The following is a 16,977-nucleotide window of genomic DNA, read 5'->3' on the forward strand; positions in this document are numbered from 1 at the left end:
AGAAAACTTGTGTGCTTTTGATGGGAATGCAGATTGGTGCAGCCACTATGGAAAATTGTATAGAGGTTCCTCAAAAAATTAAAAAATGGAACTGCCTTATGACCCAGCGATTCTACTTCTGGGTATATAGCTGACGAAACCCAAAACACTAATTGGAAGAAATATATGCATCCCTATGTTCATTGCAGCGTTATTTGTAATAGGCAAGAAGCAACCCAAGTGCCGATCAGAAGACAAGTGGATAAAAATTATATATATATGTATATGTATATATATATGTATATGTATATATGTATATATTTTACTCAGCCATAACAATAATGAAATCTTACCATTTGCAACAGTATGAATGGACCTAGAGGGTATTATGCTAAGTTAAATAAATCAGAGAAAGACAAATGCCATATTATTTCAATTATATGTAGAATCTAAAGAAAAAATAAAGGAACAAACAAAACAGAAACAGACTTCTAGATACAGAGAATAGATTGATGGTTTCCAAAAGCGGAGGGGTTGGGGTACTGGGTTATATAGGTGAAGGAATTAAGTAGCACACATTGGTAGTTACAAAATAGTCACCGGGATGTAAAGTACAACATAGGGAATATAGTCAATAATACTGTAATAACTGTGCATGGTGCCAAGTGGGTACTGAAAATATCAGGGTAACACTTTGTAAAGCACATGATTGTCTAGCCATTATGCTGTACACCTGAAATTAATACAAAATTATATTAACTATAACCTTTAATTGAAAAATAAAATTAAAAGAAAAATTGGAATGTCATAACACACCTTTGGCATATGATTGTGTACTCATGTGACCACAAATTAGTTCTGTCTACAAGAAGTGAAAACTAGGCTTGGATGGAAACTGTAATTTGTAAACAGAGTCATCTGGGAAGAAATATCTAATGTAATGGAAAGTGGTTAGTTTATAACTGTAAACGAGTTGAGAGTAAAACAGGCACAGAACAGTTTGGAACTTAATGCAGCCTCTGCTTTTCTTACTTCCTGATACTTTTCTTATTAGCTTTTTCCCTACTGGTATGATTTTGTGTTTGTTTCTTAGAGGTAGGATATCTGAGGGGGTTCAGTATGGATATTATTTGTGTTCCCCCAAAATACATATGTTGAAGCCCTAACAATGTGATTATATTGGTAGATGGGGTTTCTAAGGAAGTAATTAAGGTTAAATGAGATTACAGGGGTGGGACCCTGATACAATAGGATTAATGTGTTTATAAGAAGAGACATCAGCAAGCTTGCTCACTTTCTCTGTGCACGCACAAAGAAGTCATGTGCGCACACACAGGGAGAACATATCTGCAAGCCAGGAAGAGAGCCTGAAATTAGAACATGACCCTACTGAACCTTGATTTCCGACTTCTAGTCTCCAGAACTATGTCAAAATAAATTTCTGTTGTTTAAGTCTCTTACTCTATAGTATTTTGTTATGGCAGCCCCAGAAGACTAAGCCAATGGGAGTTGCAAGTTGTGTCCAAGAAGAGGAATTACAATTTAGAAATATCTCATATTTATGGGCCTGAAACAATGAACTTTCTACTATGAAACAATTAAATAACTTTACTTACTTGAATGCAGAGTAACCATATAATATTGCCTTACTAAAATAGAAAAGTCACTTGACTTTTTTCAGAGTTTTCAAAGCCAAATCCTAAAATGATTTTCTGCACAGCATCTTACTAACAGATTACTACTTGAGTAATACAAAAAATTGACTGTCTATTAAATATGAAATGTCTTATTAATCTACTTTCTTTTTTATTTAATTGTTCTTTAATATCTTACAATGTTTTCTAAACATTGTGTGTTCTCATTTTCTTCCTAAACCCTAAATATTAGGCTTGCTCATTCCTGTGTTACTTCACTTGAGCATTTGCTCTAGATGAAATCACTCCTTCTTTGATTTATCATTTATGGGCTGGCGATTTCTGAATTTCTAACTGTAGCCTGAGTGTGTCTAGAAATTCCAGATTCCTTTACTCAGTTGTTTATCTAATGATCATCTCCACTAAGGTGTCCAGGGAACCTCAAACGCATAATGTCCAAAACTGAACTCACTGTCATTTCCCCTCACTAACCTGTTCCTCCTTCTTTACCTGTCTAAGGAAATGGTATCAACAGCTTATTAATAATGCAAAGCAAAAACTATACAAACACCCATTTGGCTTATCCTGGACTCTTCCCTTTCTCTTGCTTTCCATAGCCAATAGGACACTAAATCTGACCTACAAGGTGTCCCAAAAAGTATATACACACTTTGAATAATTATAAATTCCAACGGGTTAAATCTGAAAAGAAAGAAACATCAGTTGAGCTACCAGCTGTTAAGTGTGTACACATTTTTTGGGACACCCTATATTTTATCACATGTTTATTTCTAACACTGTCCACTGCTCTCCATCTCTACTGTCACCATTGTAACACAAGTATAAGAGGATATTAAATGGGCTATTTACAATTGCAAATGAATTTCTTATTGTGGTCTGTAGTTACAAAAGTCATCAACAATCAGAGCCTGACACTACCTCAAGAGCATACTACAAGCTGGCAAAATTGCAACTACAAATCCCTTCTAGGAAGGATACTGGTTCATTTAGTCCTGGGTCACTAACAGACAGAGGTAAGTTTTGATGAGGAAGTTGATCCCCTGTTGTAGCTTCGAGTTATTAAAGTTTCTATGAGTCATGAAGTATTAATACCTGGCAACTGTGGAGAAAGTGAAGATGACCTGTAGATACGACCCAGCCTAAGAACCATCCAAGATTCTGAGTGCTCTCGAGTGAGGAATGGGATTACACTCAACTGGATTCCCTCAGTTGCCTTGTTACTTCCAATCCTTCACACAAGCAGTTCTAGCTCCTTCAGTCTACCCCCACACTTCAGTCTCAGTATTGGCATAAGGGCTTGGGCTATACAGTAATATCAAATAAACCTGGGTTTGAATTTTGGCCCCCAAATTCAACTCTGATGTTGAGCAATTGTATACTCCTGTCATGTCTAGCATTCCTCATCTGAAGGATTATGGGCATAGTAGTAACTACCTTGTGGGGTGATTGTGGGGATTAAGTAGAATAATGTATGCAAGAGGAATCCTGGAACAGAGAAGCTGCTCAAGAAATGGTCATTATTATAAATACCCTACTGCCGTTCCTCTTCTGTGTCCATGCTTCTTACCTATGTAAGGCACCTACAGGTCAGGTTTGTACATCTACAAGATGCAAATTAGAGTACTCATGCATTAGGAAAGTTGTGAGAATTAAGTGAGATAATGTATTCCAAGTCCTGACTAGACAGGTTCTGAATAGATTATTTAACCCACAGGGACCAATGTCAGAACCTCTACACAGAACAAAAAGCAAGCTGAGTCGTGAGCAAGCAAACACTGGTGCACATGTAAATGGTGGGCACTCACATACATATTGCACACAGACATGCACATGCACTGAGGGGCTGTGTCCACAGGATCTCCCCCTACCTGGTCAGGAAAAGCTCAGGACCTAGGTGAACCTGGCTGTAAATGGCAAGCACACTAAGACTCCAGCTGAGAGATGCTATAGAAGAAAAATAGGTCGTCTCATTTCTACATTCATTCATTCATTCCATCTGGTCTCACTTTTTGAGATCTTTCTAGAGGCCACCATGCCCTATTGAGTTAGCAAGGAGCCTCACACCACACCTAAAGAGTGGGGGCCCACTCAAGAGGAACTTATTATGTTTACATGCAACGTGCAGTTGGATGAGGAGAGTCTGGAGGTGGGGTAAAGTCAGGAAGGAGACTGATACATAAATCTAGATAGGAAACCCTATAAGTCAGAGTGGTAGTAATGGGAACTGTGACATTAATGACCCAAAAGAGGAAAAAACAATGTCTGTGGTATCAGGGGAAGTGAGCCAAAATTCCTGACTCTATCATCTGTCAGGGATTTGATATCAGGCCAGTTATTGTGCCTGTCACAGCATGAGGTGACTCATATTTACATTGGACATTCTAATGAAAGGGACCACCTAGAGATAATGCACATTAAGAATGGCAAAAGGAAGTTACTTATTGTTGATATTATCAATAATAATAAGCTGAATCTAGAAGAACAAAGTAGGAGGGATCACATTACCAGATTTCAGGTTATATTTCAAAGCCACTGTAATCAAAACAGCTTGGTACTGGCACAAGAACAGGCAGATAGATCAATGGAACAGAATAGAGAACCCAGAAATTGACCCAAGACAATATGCTCAATTAATATTTGACAAAGGTGGCAAGAGCATACAGTGGAGTAAAGACTGCCTCTTTAATAAATGGTGTTGGGAAAATTGGACAGCTACATGGAAAAAAATGAAACCAGACCATCAACTTACACCATACACAACAATAAACTCAAAATGGACAAAAGACTTAAATGTGACTCATGAATCTGTAAAAATTCTAGAAGAAAATGCAGGTAACAAAATCTCAGACATCATACATTGCAGAATTTTCACTGATACAACATCTAAGGCAAGAGAAACAAAGTAAAAAATGAACACATGGGACTACATCAAACTAAAAAGCTTCTGCACAGCAAAACAAACAACCATAAAAAATGGAAAGGGAACCCACTGTATGGGAGAGCATAATTGCCAATTTTGCATCAGATAAGAGGTTAATCTCCAAAATACATAGAGTGCTCATACAACTCAACAAAAGGAAGACAAAGAACCCAATTAAAAAATGGGCAGAAGAACTAAATAGACACCTCTCCACACAGGACATACAAATGGCTAAGAGACATATGAAGAAATAGTCAGCATCACTAATCATCAGAGAGATGCAAATTAAAACAACAATGAGGTATCACCTCACACCTGCCAGAATGGCCACCATCAACAAATCATCAAACAAGTGTTGGTGAAGGTGTGGAGAAAAGGGGACTCTAGTACACTGCTGGTGGGAATGTAGACTGGTGCACCCCATATGGAAAACAATATGGTGTTACCTCAAAAAATTAAAAATTGAACTGCCATTTGACCCAGTGATCCCACTTCTAGGGATATAACCTAAGAAGCTTGAAACACCAATCAGCAAGAATATATGTACCCCTATGTTCATAGCAACATTATTTACAATAGCTAAGATCTGGAAACAACCCAAGTGTCCATCAGTAGATGAGTGGATTAAAAAGCTGTGGGATATGTACACAATGGAATACTATGCAGCTGTAAGAAAGAAAGATCTCTTATCCTTTGAGATGGCATGGAAGGACCTGGAGAGTATTTTGCTCAGTGAAACAAGCCAAGCAGAGAAAGACAAATATCACATGATCTCACTTATTTGTGGAATATAATGAACTAAACAAACTGCTGAACAAAATTAACCCAGAGACATAGAGGTGGGGTACAGACTGACAAGCCTCAGAGGAGGGGGCTTTTGTGGGGGAAGAGATAAACCACAGAACTTACATGCATGTATGCATGAACGATGAACATAGACAACAGAGCTGGGGATGGAGTGGGGGGGGTGAAGGGAAGGAGAGTGTCAATGGGGGAAAAATGATAAACATCTGTAACAAAAACAAATTAATAAAAGAAAAATAATAAGCTGAATCTAAGATATATGATGAGGAAAGAAACCCAACAATTGTTTATTGGTTAAGAATAAATGTTGTTTTAGTTAACAACTAAGGGATCTTTAATGTAATTGCTTATTTTATTTTCAGGAGGCAGATTTCCACCTCTTTCTCAGAGTCATTCCAATTCTTAAACAGAAAGCATGAAGAACTAGAATTCCCAGTGGAAAAGGATTTGGGCATGTCCAGCAGTAACTGAGGAGGGTCTCTAAAGCCTACCAGTGGTATGAAACTAGGGTGCACAAGAGCATAAGGGCTGATTTCATGGGTATAGTATTTGGCACCTTTTGTTCATATTATCCCTGATGTCACTTGAGGTGAGTCAGCACCGTGAAGACCCCAGAGAACCTTGGGGTGAATTTTGGGAAGCACCATCACTCCTGTGATAATTTAGAGTTGGCTAATTGGCTCACTTTGGGGTTTTGAGGGGACTTATGATTATAAGAAGAGTCTGTGGGAAGCTCAGTATGGGATTACCTTTCAATCTCTTCCAAGACACAAATTCCATGGACAATATCCAGCCTTCCCACAATTCTGAGGGCTGGCTGTACCCTTGTTTAATCTGTGGCCAGTGTGTTGAGAGAGACTGATCTTAGCAAGGCTTCTGCAGGCATTTCAAATCCAATGATTCTGCAGAGAGTGAACCAAAGGGCCCCTCCAGAGGCACCCAAGAGAAGAGCAAGGCAGCCAACCTGCATCTCTTCCTGCATTCGTAATCTTATCACTTGCTGAAACCAGAACCCTGAGAGGCCCACTTAATTTATTTCTTCCCCTCACTGCCCAAATGTAGCAATCCCAAAGGTTTGTTGATTGTCTCTTCTAATCAGCTCTGATATCCATTCTCTTTTCCTGTTTTTTTCTCCCATCACTCTATCTCAGGTCACCACTCTCATTAGCCTAGATGAGGGCAACAGCCTCTAAACAAATCTCCTACCCCACACTCTCCCATTCCCCCACAATCAAACGACTGCAGTCAAACTACTAATCAGGCCAGTCCCTTGTTGAAAACCATTCAGTAATGTCCCATTTAGTGGCTTTGAGATAATATTCAACCAATCTTATATATCATAAAATTATTTCATCAGGCAAGCTTTTGCTTCCTATTTAAGATTCAGGAAAAATTACCTTGATTTCAACTGAAAAATGAATAATTTTAAATTATTAATCCTAAACATAAATTTGGCTCTCATACTCAGTTGAATATATTGCTCATTTTTAAAAATCCATGTAAATTAATGATTGAACTTTTATTGCAGCATTGTTTGTAGAGGAGGAAATTATTTGGACATATACTGTACCCAGCCAAAAGATGGATGCCTGAAGAGATTATCATAAAACCACTGCAAAGAATGCCATTCGGCCTTTATAAAGAAAACATTAAAGGTACAGGTTGATGAAGTTTTATTGCTAATTAGGAAAAAGAACAAAGTAGAAATTGTGTATAGAATGATATAATTTTTATGAATAAAACAAAACATATCTATAAAGATATACCCAGTAATTTACTTATAGATGGTGATTATAGATATCCATGCACATGTTCTTATAGGACAGGTAGAAAATACTAATAGGAGCATTGTTTGTTCTGTAAAAATGGAAAGAGCAAAAGTCCAGATGACCAGGAGAAAAGTAAATTGCAAATACTAAAAGAAATCATAACAAAATTTAAATGAGCTACAGCTACATTTACCAACATGGTTAAACATCAGGTGAAAAAGGTGAAAAGGATTAAGAAGTACACATTGCCAGTTATAAAGATAGTCACAGGGCTGTACAGTACAGCATAGGAAATAAGGTCAATACTATTGTAATAACTATGTATGGTTTCAGACTTCTCAGGTGAACACTTCATAAAGTATATAAATGTCTAATCACTATGTTGTATACCTGAAGCTAATATAATATTGTATGTCATCTGTAATGGGAAAATAAATTAATTTAAAACATTAATATAAAAATAAATTCACTCAAAAATCCGATATAATGTGTATGGACACAGAAATGGCACATCATCCTCAGTCACCTGGTTGGTGGGCAGAAGGCAATGCAGCAAAGAGCATGCACTGCCCCCAGACTGGATTATGGCTAGGCTTCCCCAACAGGAGGCTTTGGTAGGCTCTGGATATAAAGAACACTTCAGTTAGAAAGTGACTGTTGGGAAGAAATTTTGTTTGCTGCATTGCATTCCTATAAAATCTCATCAGAATGGAGAAGCTATTTGAAAGAATATAGGTAATTTTGCAGTCCTCTAGGCACACGGATTCACAAACAGCAAAAATAAAACAACAAACAACAACAACAACAAAACAGCTGAACTCAAATGAACCTGCTCTAACCCAGGGTCATTGGTATGTACTGTTGAATTCCCAGAGAGCCTCATGACAAGCCTGGCAGACTAGACGGGAGTGATTAGTCTTTTCTTTTTTTTTTTCAGAAGACAAATCACAGGACACAGATGCTAGAAAAATCATCAAGGTCAAGGAGCTTGTAAGTGACACAGGCTGGGCCAAAACTCATGTTTCCAGGCCTGAGATAAGTGCTCATCTCTCTATACCAGGCAGCCTCCTTGTACACATGTACAGAGGACTTGGCCTTATTGGGTGCAATGCAGCTGGCAATTCTGCTTTCTGAACAGGTCACAGTGCTCCACCCCAGAACTTGTTCACCAAACATAGAACTTATTCCACAAATTCTGCCAAGGGTTGGGAGACCTCAAGGGGCTAGACAGGACTCCTTCCCTCAGTACATTTAGTCTGAGGTCCTCACAAGCAAGCATTTACTCTTTTCCAGACAAACTGGTAAAAAGTATTCACTTGCTTTTTATAAGTTCAGGCAAAAACCTGTGCAAAAATTTTTCCGTCATGTATTCCTCCATTCCTTATTAAACGTCACTCTCACACATTGCTGAAACACCTCGAGTGGCAAAGGCTGTGCTTTCTGTGTGATAAGCACTTTTCACTTATTATCTTATATAATTCTCACAATCCTATGAGGCCAGTACTTTAAACAACCCCACTTTAAAGATGAGAAAAGGGAGACTCACAAACAAGTAAATAAAATAGCAACAGAATGATAGATACAGAAAACAGACTGACAGCTGTCAGAGGGGAGGGGAGTTTGGAACTGGGTGAAAAAGGTAAATGGATTAAGAAAAAGAAAGAAAGAAAGAAAGAAAGAAAGAAAGAAAGAAAGAAAGAAAGAAAGAAAGAAAGAAAGAAAGAAAGAAAGGAAGGAAGGAAGGAAGGAAGGAAACTCATGGACACAGACAACAGTATGGTGATTACCAGAGGGGAAGGTAGAAGTGGGTAAAGGGGGGATAAATGGTGACAAAAGGAAACTTGACTTTGGGTGGTGAACACACAATGCAATTTACAGATGATGTAGTATTATAGAATTGTACACCTGAAACCTATATAATTTTATTAACCAACATCACCAAAATTAATTCAATAATTTTCTTAAAAGAAAGATACTCAGTGTTTGCCCTAAATACTCCTTTCTCAGAGGGGGCAAATATTGACTTATTGCCCTTTGAGACAGACCAAGAAAAGCTTCAGGGACAGAAAGGCCTGTGAGCAGGCAGATGGAATTTAGACACTTGGAGAAAAGAAGAAAGGCAATTTGGACAGAGGAAATAGTGAACAAAGGAGTGGATAAAGTTCTGAATATGCTCCGAATTACATTCAGATTAGCGAATGAAAGATAGAAGCAAAATGAATCAGGTATTCAGGTAGACTAGAGCTCAGAAACCTCAGAGCTACCCTACACTCCTCCACCCTCTCCCCATTCCCACCTCACTGGAACTCTAAAGCTTGTCGATCATCACCCTTAAAATGCCTTTCTGCCTCTCCATCCCCATGGCAACCACCTTAAGTCTCATTTTCATTCCCTCTTGCTTCTTATTTTAATTGCTTCCTAAGTGACCTTCCAGACCATATTCGTCTCTTATGTAAGGCTGTACAAACGAAAATCCAATCTAGTCGGTGCTCTGCTTAATAATCCCGTCAATATATAACATTTGAAAGGCTTTGTGCCTCTTGCACACTGTTTGCTTTTGCAGTTCTACGTCCTCTCATGCCATGTTATCTGAGTCTCGGATGGACCCACGAATTAATTAGTATACATATGAATTCCTTCTGAAACAGGGCGAGTGAATGAATGCGCTGTGTAAACCAAGACAGGAAAGAAGAGCTGGGAATGGCTGATTCTTTCCAAGAATACACCCCCCCCCCCCCCCCCCACACACACACACACCACCACCACCACCACCACCACCACCACCACCACCACCACCACACAAACACACCCAGCCTGCTTTCCGTGGGAATGGAGAAAAAGACACATTCCTTCCCAAGACCCGAGAGCCAATCTTGTACTAGACTGAAAAATACAAGATCCCTGTTCATTTTCCTCTGCATACCCCTGACCTTGCCCATCCCTAGCCGACATTTGGACTCTAGTCCCACCCCTGCAGGGTCCAGCCCCCTTTCCTATCTGACAGCGGAAATCGGGTGGAGGAACCACCCACTTCCTTTTGAGAGTTAGGGGAGTGCGTGGCAGGAGAGGCGGAGCCAAGTCTGCGGAGCATTCTCGCGCGCTAGCTGCTGGGGCGAGTGCAGGTGGCGGTTGTTCACGCAAGTCGGCTTGCGTGGGAGTGAGCGCTGTAGCTGAGAACGTCTGGCTTCTTGCTACAAAGACTATTGACGTTGGTGGCTTCAGCGGTAGCCCCTTCTTAAGGTAGAGGTAGTTGCTTTCTGTAGAGGTTATAGGCATCCTTCCCTAGGACTGCTGTAGGCTCAGCGCCCCTAGCAAGAGACATGCCACGGGGACGAAAGAGTAGGCGCCGCCGTAACGCAAGGGCCGCAGAAGAGAACCGCAACAATCGTAAGATACAGGCCTCAGAAGCCTCAGAAACCCCGATGGCCGCTTCTGTGGTCCCCAGCACCCCCCAGGACGACCTTAGCGGCCCGGAGGAAGACCCAAGCACTCCAGAGGAGGCCTCCACCACCCCTCAGGAAGCCTCCAGTACTGCTCAAGCGCAAAAGCCCTCGGTAGCCCGGAGCAATTTTCAAGGCACCAAGAAAAGTCTCCTGATGTCCATATTAGCCCTCATCTTCATCATGGGCAACAGCGCCAAGGAGGCTCTGGTCTGGAAAGTGCTGGGGAAGTTGGGGATGCAGCCTGGCCGGCAGCACAGCATCTTTGGCGATCCAAAGAAGGTCGTCACAGAAGAGTTTGTGCGCAGAGGGTACCTGATTTACAAGCCGGTGCCCCGTAGCAGTCCCGTAGAGTACGAGTTCTTCTGGGGACCTCGAGCACACGTGGAGTCAAGCAAGCTGAAAGTAATGCATTTTGTGGCAAGGGTGCGTAACCGATGCTCCAAGGACTGGCCATGTAATTACGATTGGGATTCGGATGATGATGCAGAAGTTGAGGCTATCCTCAACTCAGGTGCTGCAGGTTACTCCGCCCCTTAGGGAAATCTGGCACAGACCTTTGGCCCTTGGGTGGTGGTGAGGGGGGTTGTAAATAGCTTCACAGGTACCCCAAGGAGCATATCACCTGGGTTCTCAGTTGACTATTATGGGGGAAGAGGGTGCACTGTGTTTGGTATTTGTGATCAGTGCTAATAATTTGAAGTGTGAAAAAGAGCGTTTGCTTTGGATATTGTAAAATTTTATTCATTTTAATACAATGTTGATTAAGGTCACAATATGTTTAAAATATGATTGAAGAAAAGATATTTTTCCTGTTTTGTCATTGAGATTTAATATAACAGTTTTGCTAATGTTATACAATGAAGTATTTCCATCACATTCCGTAATCTGGTACCTATTTTATATCATTGAATAGGCTGTTCTTTGAAACTTTGAAATAACCAGTAAAATGTGAAAGAAGGATGGGGGGATTCATTTATGTCTGACCTTTCTGAAAACCTTTGTGTCTGCTGTTGTGTAAAGAAGACTTAAAACTACCGTGATTTTGCTTAGTTATTGGAGAATATAGGGGGAAAAATAAAAGCCTAATGATGAGGACACCTTGCTCATTTACTGACCACCAGTTATGAGTGAATCATCAGTATACATTCTGAAAATACTCCTTAGTACACAGCCTTCAGTTCTAAAGAATGTTATAGATTATGTGGGAGAGACAAATATGTAAACTGGCAGTGTGGTAAGTGTTGTAATAGGGATGAGCTTGGGATGAATTGAAAATGTAGAAAAGCAAATGTGACCTGTCTTGGGTTGGGACAGGAAATAGGACATCATAGGGAGCTATGAAAATCCAATAGTTAGATTGGGGGAATTTGAAAGGGGCATCAGAGCATACTGTGAAAATATTGTGCATTGGGTACTTTTTGGATATCTAACCCAGCTTGGAGGAGATAGAATTGGCAAAGGGAAGGGAGCATCATAGGGTGCAGTGAAAATAGTAAATATACTTAAATTAGGTTGACAGGAGGGCAGAGGAAAGAGGGGTGGTTGCAGTAAAAAGGACCTTATGAAGGACTACAGAAATTAAAGAGATGTGACTATCAGAAAATTCTTGGTGATATGACAACCTGATGTCTGAAAATACTATTGGAGTTGGGAAAAAGAGTAAATATGGAAGAACTAAAAGCAGCATGGACCTTAGAGAAAACATAATATTCACTGAACTATTAAGGTTATGTCAAGGGAAAGTGGAGAAAAATAAATGAGGTGGAAAGAGGTGAACAGTGTTTAGAATATCGAAGTATAGGAGGTTGGCTAGTTATAATGAGAACACAAAGGATTAATAACAATGATAATTCTGGAATAAGAAAAAATGTCTCCAGAAAAGCACAGATTCGAAGGAGGCAGAGAGAAGATTAGACCTGGGCCTTGTCTGAAAGGTAACCTGGCATTTATCTCAGGAACTACTGTTTGTTAGGGTGGACAAATTGTTTTAAAAGTGTAGTGTCTATGTATCCAGGGCTTTGGGCAGAATTAGCACTCCGACCGTCTCCTTCAGCCAGTTTGGTAAATCCAGAGGGCTCTCTGGCATGGTGGTGGTCCATGGTATATACTAGGTCATGTGGTACCAGCTTTCTACCATCCTCCAGCTTTCATACTCACCTCATTGTACCACGGGATTCAATGCCCTTCCCATCCATCCTATCACCAGGGTCTTCGGAAGCCTCTACATCACCTTGCAGCAAATGTGGAGATGTGGGAGTCATCCCTCACATCTTTATCAGCTACAGGCAAAGAGCACACCTAAGGAGCTCTGGCCAGCCCCAAAGTGACCTCCTTTAGCCCCAGGACTCAGCACTTTATGAACTAATTCCACTAATAGGGAACACCACGGAAGGGTGCCTCACCTAGCTTTGTGGGGCTCAGAGGCAGCAGTTACCACACACCAAAGAGGAGCTGGGGTACCTTCTCATGGCTTTGCCTCCAGTCAGTTCTACTCTGCTTCCAGCTATGAGCAGAGTTGGCTAGCAAATGACTTTCTGAACGAAGGCTCAGGGGCCCATAGACATAAGCCTGAAGGCAAAGGAGGCCTCAAATGAAAGTAGGCACTAGGACCCCCCAGCAGCTTCAAATTCATTCAACAAACAAGAAAATAGAGAAAGCCTTCTATGACTCAGGCAGTGACAGAAACTGGGCTGCAAAAAATCAAAGGGCAGGGGTCTGGCCTTGGAGGGGCCATATTTGTCAAGACCACCTCCAGATGTGGACAGGTGTGAATCTGAGGTTCAGATTAGTAAGTGACTTCCCTGTCTAGAGCCACAAGGGTGGCAAGTGACCTATCTCAGACAAGACCCCAAGTCCATTCCCTGTAAAGCCAGAGCGCCTCCCTGGAGGCCACACTGCCACCGTCCCTCTCTGCCTGCCAATGCACTCACAAGGTCTCTGTCTTCAAAGGAAGCTGGTGAAGTCAGTGGAACAGGCCTCAGTAACCTCAAATGCAGCCTCAAATTTTCTCGGGGACAAAACTGACTTCAAAATGTCCCCCTTTTATAGAAAGAGGCTCATAGAAGTCAGATGGGCCCCGGCCAGGTAACTCAGTTGGTTAGAGCATCTTCCAAGGTTGCAAGTTTCATCCCTGGTCAGGGCACATACAAGAAACAACCATAAACGAGCAGAACAACATAAATGATGCATGAATAAGCAAAACATATAATCGATGTTTCTCTCTCTGTCTCTCCCTCTCTCTCACATCAATAAATAAAAATGAAAAACAAAAGTCAGCCAGCCAGGTCAGTCAATTAGCAAGTGGAGAGCCTTCAGAGCAAAGGTGTACTGAGCATCTCCTCTGTACCACATATTATCTCTGCCAGGTCAGTAAAATTACCCCTCCCCATTTTATAGGAAGCACCAGCTAGCTCAGGGGAAGAAACAATGTCCTTCTAGATCCTGCCTGAATCCATGTTTTCTTTGGCTCTGGTGGGGCAAATCACCCACATGTCTAAAAGGGTTAATTGCAAATGTGGGTCAAGAAGCTTAATTCAGCCAGAGAACCAGGATAGAGGGGGAAAGGGTGGGAGCATACCACAGGCTGCACTGTAAAAGGACTGCTGGACTCCTGAGGGCCTCAGGCAGGAGGCTCCATGGGGAGGCACAAAGGATTGGGTGACCTGGCCTAACCCTGCCAGGAAGCAGTCACTGGCCCAGGCTCTTTCCCCCTCCACCCCTTGGCCTGGAGGTTTAGTGTGTCTCCCACCCCTCCCCACCCCCACAAACTGCATTGGCACAACAAACAGTTGATCTTCATTGATGAGCTCAACACTAAACAAGGGCTGGATTTCCAGTGGCTGTGAAATGGATGGCAGGGCCCAGGGACAGACAGGAAAGGGTGCTTCTGGAAGGGGGAGGAAAAAGAGAATATTCACTATTTCTTTCCATAAATTCTCACATTCTTATTGAGCTTTGTGCAGTATCCAGATGGGAACCAGGCTGGGAGCCTCTTGCTGTGTCAATCAGCAACCTAAGCTGCCCCCACCACCCAGCAGAGTTTCCACAAAGTGAGTTGAAAAGCTGCAGCTTTAGTTGCCAGCAGGCCTCTAAGCGAATTGAGTTTCTGGGTCCTAGAACCCTCCAGTTCTTTGGAAGCTCAGGTACAGAGATGCCAGAAGTCCCCAGTGCATAGCAAGACTAGCAGCTGCCGGTTCCTGCAGCCTAAATTGTGCCAGACGCTCTGATGGCTGCTTTGGTGCACCGTCTCGAACTTTTGCAGCCGCCCACAGGCCAACTTAACAGAGGCGAAACTGAGGGTCAGATATCACAAGCAGGTTGCTAGGGTCCCCTGGTTGGTCGCTGACAGGCTTGGACATAAATTCAGGGCCAGCCAGGTCTAAAGCCTGCACTGTTTTACTAAGACAGCAGACTGCATCACCAGGACTCCTGGGCCTCCACCCAGCCTTGGGAAGCCTTCAAAGTCTACCACAACCCGGGGTGAAAGTAAGAAAGAACATCCTGGGGTGGGGTGGGGTGAGGAGGCATGGGAAAATAAAATTAATAAGCCATTAGGCAGGGGATTAGATGTGGTCGTCCCTTCACGTTGATTTGTTGCGACCCCAATCACCGGGTCTTCTTGAGGGGTTGCTATGTGTGGAATGAGTATTTCTCTCCCAGACATGTATGTCTTTCCCATCACAGCACACTGCTCAGCCACTTGGGCACCCTGACAACTGCGTCGATCCTCAAATTGTAGGTCCTGGCTATATCACACAGTGGATGAACCAAACGGCAAACTTTCTGGGCCTGCGACATGTTTCGCTGATCACAGGTTCAATCCAGAAGGTACAAGGGCTGGGAGAACTCTTATCCTGAGCAGAGTAGAGTGGCTGGGGTAAGACACAGGCAGCGAGCAGTGGGTATCAAAAAGACAGGCTGAGGGGTGTCCTCCTTGGGACAGTGCCATAGCCTTGGCCTCAGCAGACAGGGGCAGAGCAGACCATAGCCGTGGGGAGAGGCAGATACGAATTCTTCCTGGGTTCACATGCGCCTCTGTGAAGTGGGTAGCAGCCAGGATCCTCTGTCTCCTTCCTTTGACAGAAGCACACAATCCCAGCCTTCTGAAGGAATTGATTTCGCAGTAGTGGTGCTGTTGGAGAACAGCGATTGCTATGAAGATGTACTGAGATCTGTACACAAATTACTCCAGGGCTTGCAGTCCCTGAAACAGTGAAACATCAAAGAGTCAAAGAGCCTTACAGAAGAATAACTCTGGAGCCATCCAGGGCTTGGAGAACAAGCTTTGGGGGAAAGAGGACTCTAGGCTTGTACCGCTCACCCCTCACAGGCATAAAGCTCACACGGGGTGGTTGAAAGCAGAAGGTAGAGCCCATTAATGTCTGGCAAAAATCAGGCCCAGTTCTTGACTGCTCAACTTTTGCCACAGCTTGTGACTAATGACACCCTTGCAAGTGTTATCTCAAAAGAGGTAATGCAGGAGAAGTGCCTGAAATCCCCCCTGGAACTCTGACCAAGGACGCTCTTGGTTCATTCTCGGCCTGCCAAGTCTCAAAAACAGCTGGGCCCACATTAGTTTGGATGTTGAGCTTATCTAACAATTTATCCATTCACTCATTCAACACATGTTTTCAAAGGTCTATTTGTGCTGCCCGCAGTTCCCGTTGCCTGGGAAACATATATGAACAAATCACAAGATCTCTTGCACGGAAACAGAAAATAAAAGGTAAATCTTTTTGAGAACAAATTATACAGTGCCTCAGGAGGTCATGAGTGCTCTGGTTGATTGGCGCGAGGGGGGGCTTGTAAGCCCACAGAGAACAGAGAAAGGTGCATTGGAAATGCGAGGAAAGAAAAGGAGCATTACATTCAAAGCTAAAGGGTGGTCAGGGTTGTCTTCGTTGGAGGGGTGACATTTCAGCAAAGAAAGGAAGAAGGTGAAGGCATTCACTTTACTGATATGTGTATACACACACACACACACACACACACACACACACACACCAGTGAGTGCAAAGGCTCCTAGACCCAGGAGCATGAAGCAGGTCTGAGGAACGGTGGAGAGGCCAGTGTGACTGGCATGTTATAAGGAAAGGGACAAGAGTTGTAGGAGATAAGGTCAAAGAGATTAACAGAACCCCACATTATGCAGGGTCTAGTAGGCCATTTTAAGAAACAGGGCCCCTGATGCCAATGGAATGTGGGGGCAGGAGGAGGGAGGGACAGAGCAGAGGAGTAGCATCATTTGACTCCCCTTTCCACAGGACCACTTTGAATGCTTACTCCACTGAGAACAAAGTGAAAGCAGGCAATGATGGGGACACGGAGACCAGGTAGGAAGCCATAGCTTTAAGTCCGGCTAGAGATGACAATTTGGATCATCCTGGTAACAGTAGATATGGTGAGAA

The 16,977-nt window shown here is 42.5% G+C and overlaps 1 protein-coding gene and 1 long non-coding RNA gene across 2 annotated transcripts; both read left to right on the forward strand.

Moving 5' to 3' along the window:
• The first annotated feature begins 5,731 nt into the window (after positions 1-5,731).
• Positions 5,732-8,118, forward strand: LOC118636151. The gene is made up of 3 exons (XR_004960624.1): positions 5,732-5,854; positions 6,887-7,013; positions 8,065-8,118. It is a non-coding gene; the product is annotated as an uncharacterized LOC118636151 (long non-coding RNA).
• Positions 8,119-10,240: 2,122 nt separating this feature from the next.
• MAGEH1 (MAGE family member H1) lies at positions 10,241-11,345 on the forward strand. The gene has a single exon (XM_036271181.1). It carries the CDS (start codon positions 10,448-10,450, stop codon positions 11,105-11,107), a length of 660 nt encoding a protein of 219 aa, XP_036127074.1. The 5' UTR covers positions 10,241-10,447; the 3' UTR covers positions 11,108-11,345.
• Positions 11,346-16,977: the final 5,632 nt, after the last annotated feature.

The sequence above is a fragment of the Molossus molossus genome, unplaced genomic scaffold (genome assembly GCF_014108415.1).
Source record: "Molossus molossus isolate mMolMol1 unplaced genomic scaffold, mMolMol1.p scaffold_m16_p_2, whole genome shotgun sequence".
NCBI classification, from domain to species: Eukaryota; Metazoa; Chordata; class Mammalia; order Chiroptera; family Molossidae; genus Molossus; species Molossus molossus.